Source organism: Microtus ochrogaster, unplaced genomic scaffold (genome assembly GCF_000317375.1).
Source record: "Microtus ochrogaster isolate Prairie Vole_2 unplaced genomic scaffold, MicOch1.0 UNK1, whole genome shotgun sequence".
Taxonomy (NCBI): Eukaryota; Metazoa; Chordata; class Mammalia; order Rodentia; family Cricetidae; genus Microtus; species Microtus ochrogaster.
This window is the reverse complement of record NW_004949099.1, coordinates 34,458,457-34,465,873: the sequence shown is the minus strand read 5'-3', so window position 1 is coordinate 34,465,873 and position 7,417 is coordinate 34,458,457. Positions and strand designations below refer to the sequence as shown.

Sequence of the window (7,417 nt, the reverse complement as noted above, 5' to 3'; positions counted from 1 at the left end):
TTTTTTTTTTTTTGGTTTTTCGAGACAGGGTTTCTCTGTGGCTTTGGAGCCTGTCCTGGCACTAGCTCTGTAGACCAGGCTGGTCTCAAACTCACCCCAGTCTCCATCTTGTTTTCTCACATGGGGTGGCACCATCCACATGGTCTGGACCCTCCCGCGTCAATCATGAATCAAAGTGCCCCATAGACTTGTCCGCATGTCAGTCTGATGGAGACATAATTGAAGTTCTTCTTCCTAGATGACCCTAGCTTGTGTCGAGTTGATAAAAAAAAAATTCAGCTCACTGCATTAAATTAAGATTTGTTTGTTAGTTATTTGTGGTGTTGGGAATTGCACTCAAGACCTTGTGCGTGCTAGGCAAGCACTCCACCACCCAAAGGTTCGTTTGGGTCATAGTTTTAGTCAATGATCACTTTGCCCTATGGCAGCCAAAAAGTGAAAGAGAAGGCTGGGTTCCTAGTACCCACACCTCCTTGTGACTTAACCTCTTCCCACTGGGCCCCACACTGGTTTCCAGTGTCATCACAGGCTGGAAAGCAATCTTTATCACATGACCTTTGGGGGATACTTCGAAACCTTAGCAAGGAGGTGTTTTCCCAGTTGTCAGAGTCCTCAGACCCCATAAAACACGGGGCAGAAGTCAGGTATTGTGGCACGTGTCTATAGTCCCAGCTCCGAGGAGGCTAAGGCAGCGGGAGCTTGACTTGAGGCCACCTGGACCACACAACCAATCCCAGACTAGTCTTCCAAGAGTCTGTCTCAGAAGAGAGTGGGAGAGGAGCCTGTGTTCACTGTGTGATGTGAGAACTTGGCCCTGCTAACCAGGGTTGTAGAAATCTGTCTCTCTCATATTTAGCTTTGTGTAACCTGTCAGTCACTCCAGTAGGGAAGAGCCCGAGGAGGACTCTAGAGCAGTGGTCACGACCCCCTTGACAAACCTGTCTCAAAAAAAAAAAAAATTATGATTCATAATAGTATCAAAATTAAAGTTTATGAAGTAGCAACATCATTTTATGGTTCGGGGTCATCACAACATGAGGAACTGTATTAAAGGGTTGCAGTGTTAGGAAGGCTAAGAATCACGGCTCCGGTCCAGAGGTCTGCTGACCTTGCCTTCTCCATCCCCAGGATCCACACAGCATCATCTTCCTCTGTGACCTGCACATCCACTTCCCAGCAGGAATCATCGATACCATCCGCAAGCACTGTGTAGAGGGCAAGATGGCCTTTGCCCCCATGGTGATGCGGCTGCACTGTGGGGCCACCCCGCAGTGGCCTGAGGGTGAGCCTTGCCCCGGATGAGGAAGAGGAGACACCCTCTGACCTTAGTGTTTAACCCCAAGACTGGAAAAGTTTATGCCTAAGCATCAGCAGCTTCCCCACCCTGCCTTCCTGTGTTCTCTGATCCCTGGAGAGACCCCGGGCAGACACAGTAGCAGGCAAAGCAGTGGCTCTTTCCCTCGTCCCCAGCTTGCATTCACCCAGCACCCAGCAAGCATTTGCTGTGGGTTGGATGCTGTGCCCGGAGGATAGGAAGGTGGAGAGAGGAAGTAGATGGGAAAACCAGCTCACAGCTGCCAGAAGGCTACTGGGATCACACCCTAAATGCCAGACTACAGTTAGGTTGTGACATCAGTCTACGGTCACTGCTGTGTTTGCTGAACCTCAAGCCTTGATAGGGGGATCCCCCACCTCCAGACAGTCCAGGGGCTTCCCTTAGCTAACAGTCTTTTGCCTCTGCTGTCCAACTCTGTACCTCCAGAAGAGCCTGTGGGAACACAGCATCCAGCTCGTCTCAGCAGTGCCTTGTCTGTCCACAGGCTACTGGGAGGTCAATGGATTTGGGCTGCTTGGCATCTACAAGTCAGACCTGGACAAGATCGGGGGCATGAACACCAAGGAGTTCCGAGACCGCTGGGGAGGCGAAGACTGGGAGCTGCTGGACAGGTGACGTAGGAGCAGGGCCTTTAGGGATCTGTTGGAGGCCAGAGCCTCGGAGCTGTGCTGCCGAGTCCCAGGGCTGGGAAAGTATGCTGGTCTGGGAGCTCCCGGAGGCTGGCTTCACCGACACTCGGGCTGTGTATCCAGCAGAGGAGGTGATCCATCCACTGTGAGTCACAGTCTGAATGGGCGGTTGAGCTGCCACAGGTAAAGCGAGATGCTGGAGCTACATGGTGAATGATGCTGTTCTCAGGACCAGACGAGCCACTGGGAGCTTTCTCCCCGGCCAGGGATCATGCTCTTCCCAGACACAGCTGCCTGCAGGAGGGCCTGAAGGCTGTGAGAGGACCCTGGGAGACAGGCCAAGGGTTAGGAGAGAGTGAGGAGCCAGCACAATAGGCAGTGTGGACCATTAAATGGCAACAGGATGTCCAGGGGATCTGCATTCCTGGAGGTGAGAAGGGAAGGGGCTCAGAGAAGAGTAAATAGTCTCAGAGAAGAGGGAAAGGGCTGAGCATATAGTTCATTTGTCTAGCGTAAATGAGGTCTTAGGCTCAATCCCTAGTGCTAAAGAAGGAGGGGCGCGTGTGTGTATGTGTGTGTACATATGCACACATTCATCACTTTCGTCATCATTGTGACAAAGTCCCCGACTAAAGCAATTTTAGGGAAAGAAGAGTTGGGGGAGGATTCGTGCAGGGGCGTCATGGTAGCATTCATAGAGATGGGAACTCCTGGCACTGGGCAGACTAGGAAGCAGAGCGAAAGAAACTTAGCCAGGGACAAAGGCAGATTGAGACACATAACCCAGTGCATACCATGTGTTAGCATATACCCATACACTGTATTCTTAGCCTGGTGTGGTAGCTGTGTTGCTAATCCCAGCACTGGAGAGATAGGAGGCAGGAAGGCTGCCACAAGTTCGAGGCCAGGCTGGGTTACACAGCAAGACCTTGTCTCAATCCCCATTCCCCCCCCCCCAAAAAAAAGGAAAGGAAAAAGGAGAGAAATGGGGGGCACAGTGGGAGCAGTAGACTGGGCAGATGGCCAGCAAAGTGTTAGCAAGAAGCAGGGTTGTGTGGCCACAGGGCCGCAAGAAGGGGAGGAGCCTGTTGCAGTAAGACTGTTTCTCCCTGCATTTGCATGTGAGTCCTCTTTCCCAAAAGAAGGGGAAGGGAGAGGATGCTACCTGGAGATGAGAGCCTAAGGAAGGCCTGAGAGAGACACTAAGAGGGAGAAAGAAAGCCTGTATATGCTGGAAGGAGGAAGGGACAGGCCAGGGGCACCAGGGACTTCCTACTTCTTGAGAGGGAGGACAAGGTGCAGCCACCAACCTCTGGGTTATTATTGGCAAGTGGGGTTCATGCCCAGGGCCTCGTTCATCCCTCTCACCAAACTCCTGGGCTCGGTGCAGGGGAAACCGCTCGTGAAGAGTAGTTAATAACTTGCCTCTTCGCTCCTGAAAAGCAGCAGAGGCTTTAAAATCAGACCCATCTTTGATTTCCCGCTGGAGGGAAGAGAACGGAAGAATACTGAGAATTAAAGGTGGGGTGGAGAGAGGTTCAGAGAGCTTGTGTCAGATAACTCAGTCCCAGGGATCCACATCACAGTGACTCCGAAGCATGGGAGCCCAGTGTAGTGGTTACTGCCACACATGACCCTTCCTGCTGGGTTTGTGCTTTGATGCAGACCTCCAAAACAGTTCTTAACCCTCCCGCTGTCTCTGAGACCGGAGGAAAGAACGGCTTCTGGTTCCATCTACTTGCCATCCTGTTTGAAGTATAGGCCTCCTCGGAAAGGGACCCCTCCCTTGGTGGCTGGGCAAATGAGAACGTTGCCTAGCCTGTGTGAGTCCTTGGGTTTGAGCCCCAGCACTGTAAAAAAAGCCAGACTGCGACACACACCTGTAATCTCAGTTTTCAGGGGGCTGAAGTAGAAGGATCTTGAGTTAGAGGCCAGCCTGGGTTACTTAACACGATGATTCCCCCTACAAAACAGTCAGTCAGGAACGGGCAGAGCCTGTGGGTAGTTTCTCCAGTTCCGGGCTCCTGGTACTGTCAGGTGACTGATATAAGCTGGGAACTGTGCTGAGCACTGCAGATCCAGTGCGCGCGCGCACGTGTGTGTGTGTGTGTGTGTGTGTGTGTGTGTGTGTGTGTGTGTGTGTAATTACAGAGGATGGATGTGTTATATAGATATGCACATTTCTAAGATTATTGTCTTTTTCTAGAGAGGAGGGAACGTGTTTTTGATAGGCAACTTTTCGAGTCACACAGCTGTGACTGCAATCCAGGCAGGTTGGCCCCACTGCACCTGGCTTGCTTTTTGCCCCAAGGGAAGTGACCAGAGGAAGGAGGGCAGGGTCTGACAAAGATGTGGAAGGGTGGGTTCCTCAGGGCCCAGTTGCTCCTGGACGCCTGTTGCCCGGGTGCCTGTAGCGTTCCTGCTTCTGCAGGCTCACACTGCCCTCTATCCTCCAGGATCCTCCAAGCAGGCCTGGAAGTGGATCGGCTCTCCCTCAGGAACTTCTTCCATCACTTCCATTCCAAGCGAGGCATGTGGAATCGCCGCCAGATGAAGATGCCATGACCGCCAGGGACAGCTGCCTACAGCTCCTTTATTTCCGGTTGACCTCGAGGAGGGACTATGAGGAACAGAAGCCTCGGCGCTCACTGGCCTCTCCACCAGGAGCTGTCCCATCATGCAGGGACAAGTGCGGAGGCCCCTCTGCCACCCGTTGAGTTGACAGTTGGAACAGCTGCATAGGATGGGCAGTGAGGTCCAGAAGAACACACCCTCCTGAATAGGATACCATCATGAATCACAAGGGTGCATCCCCATGACCCCAGCCTTCCTCATGGGGGGTGTTGACCATGAACAAGAAACTTTAATGGGACAGATTTTATTGGAGTGGAGGCGAGTGGGGGATAATTTTTAAGAGTGAAGACTTCTGTGTAGACCCAGCACTGACTGGGAGTGAAGCTGTGCATTGCAGCCCACAGCCCCACTGAGGTGCTGGTCCCATGCGGAGTACCTCAGCTCCAGATCCAGTCTGTGCCTTTCAAACACACACATCCGTCCTGGTAGTCACTGGACAGGTAGCCGGCCACCGACTGGGTATTAACCCAACTCCTACAGAGAGCGGGTTCTTCAGTGGAAACCCAACATTGGTGGCATCTTCCTACTGCAATGGGGCAGAGTGGGAACGGGTTGGGCAGTGGGCCCGTTCTCCCCAGTGTCTGACATTTGGGCTATGTAGAACCAGCAAGGCCATGCTGGCCAAGAAATGCCCCTTCTCCTTTGGCTCGCCTGCCAGTTAAGGCCTGGAGATAATAAGAGACCACCGGAGGTGACATAGGTAACCCTTAAGTCAACTTCTTAAGTGAGAATTTGTGGGGGACTCAAGCAGGGAGAGACAAAAAGGGAAGAAAATGTATACTGTAAGCTTAGCAGCCCCATGGCCTCACCCTCTGTGGAGAGAGCCCCAGCCTCCCGACCCTGAGGAGAAGAGGCAGTGAAACCTGGCCATCTCATAAGGGACAGGGGGAGGTGGGGGAGGCAAGGCCATGGACAGGAAGAACTGAAAATGGTTAGTTTTGGGGACAACAGCCTGTAACCTTTTCTGTCCCCTAATGTCACATACTTATCTTGCACTAATAGTCCTAGTGCTCTGTGGCTGGGACTTCCTGCTGCTGCTGCTGCTGCTGCTGCACCAGCGGTGCATTAGATGCTGGGCATTAAACCCAGTCTGTCGGGGGAGGGGTCGGCACAGCGCCTTTCCGCTGCGAGAAAGGACCTGTGAGTGTGCAGCAGAAAGGGTTCCACTCCACGGAGCCTGCCTTCCACGCTGTGAATCAAAAGTGCAGCATTTGGAGCTGTAGGACCCACGTGGTGGGCTCTGCGAGTGCCAAGAACAGTTTGGCATCTGCAAAGTGGTACCCACTGGGAACCCGCTGGGCCTTGCCTTTAAGCAGTCAGAAGGGCAGGGTGGTTCTGTCCATGGGCTGTGGCCTCTTCTCATCCCTGCTCAGGCCTTCTGCCCTTTAGAAAAGGCACATAGGAAGTAGGCTAGGGCTGCAGCTGGACAGGTGGAGTGCCAGGCTTCTCTAAGGCCATCGACTCTTGGAATTGGGCTGGAAGGCCAGAGCCAGTCCCTGCAGCCCTCCTCCTCTGTTTCTGAGGACCGGGAACCCTCCAGGCCTTGCCCACCCTGCTCACCACCTCCCTCCCAGGTCTAGTGCCTTGTGTTTGATGTCTGTTACCTCCTTACCATCTGCCTTAAGGGAAAGGAAGGTGCAGTGGGTGGGGAGAGGGAAGAGGGCATTAAAGTCAGCATCTTAGAAAACAAAAGGCTGTTTTCCTGTTGCCTAGGAGCTGGGGGACAACATTGGTGACCCTCAGCTGTTTGCTCAGTGACAGCCAAGGACTGACTTGCCTTTGGCCTCGGTGCTTGCTGACACCACACTGCCCTGACTGTGTCTCACAGTCTCAACAGCCCAGGTTAGGAGGTCACAACCTCACCTGGAGAGGCTTCCCCGCCTGAAGAAGGCTGTCTGAAACAGTGCAACCGTAATCCCAGCACTTGGGAAGCCGAGCCATGAAGATCAGGCGTGCAGGGCCAGCCTAGACTACCTAACAAGAACCTGCCGAAGTAAAGAAATAAACAAATAAATGGAAAAGTTTTTCTGAGTGGTTTGAAGGTGCCCTATTAACGATTTGTAGCTGTGAGTTGGCCTTCCTAGTTATGTTTGACCTAGGCAATTTTTTTAACTTTAATTTTTCAAGATTTTTAAAAGTTTATTTTCATTTTATGTTCATTGGTGTTTGTCTGCGTGTATATCGATGTGAAGGTGTCAGATTCCTTGGAATTGGAGTTACAGAGACAGACATGAGCTGCCATATAGATGCTGGAAATTGAGCCTGGGTCCTCTGGAAGAGCAGCCAGTGCTCTTCATCACTGAGCCATCTCCCCAGCCCCTATTTTTCAAGGTTTTATTTTCTATGTGTGGGTGTTCTGCCTGCCTGTCTATCTGTGCACCATCTGAGTACCTGGTGCCCAAGGAGGCCAGAAGAGGGCATCAGAGTCCCTGGAACTGAAGTACAGACAGGTGTGAGTCACCGTGTGGGTGCTGGGAATCGAACTCAGATCCTCTGGAAGAGCAGCCAGTGCCCTAAACCACTAAGCCATCTCTCTAGTACCCGATTTTTTAAAAAAGAGATTTTAAGCCATTTAGTGGTGCCTTTAATCCCGGCACTCCAGAGGCAAATGCAGGTGGATCTCTGTGAGCTCGAGTCCAGCCTGGTCCACAGAGCAAGTTCCACGACAGCCAGGGTTACATGGTGAAATCTTGCCTCAAAAAAAACCAAAACAAAACAAAGATTAAAATTAAGATTCTTGCCGGGCGGTGGTGGCGCACGCCTTTAATCCCAGCACTCGGGAGGCAGAGGCAGGCGGATCTCTGTGAGTTCGAGACCA

At 52.3% G+C, this 7,417-nt stretch overlaps 1 protein-coding gene across 1 annotated transcript in view; it reads left to right on the top strand.

Annotated features, from left to right (window-relative positions):
* B4galnt3 (beta-1,4-N-acetyl-galactosaminyltransferase 3) overlaps window positions 1-4,653 on the top strand; it is a 107,680-nt gene extending 103,027 nt beyond the window's left edge. Inside the window, exons 18-20 of the mRNA XM_005365137.2 lie at window positions 1,129-1,282; window positions 1,821-1,947; window positions 4,422-4,653. Of these exons, the coding sequence (XP_005365194.1) occupies window positions 1,129-1,282; window positions 1,821-1,947; window positions 4,422-4,530 (390 nt within the window). The 3' untranslated portion in view covers window positions 4,531-4,653. The remainder of the gene's footprint in view (window positions 1-1,128; window positions 1,283-1,820; window positions 1,948-4,421) is intronic.
* The last annotated feature ends 2,764 nt before the right edge of the window (window positions 4,654-7,417 follow it).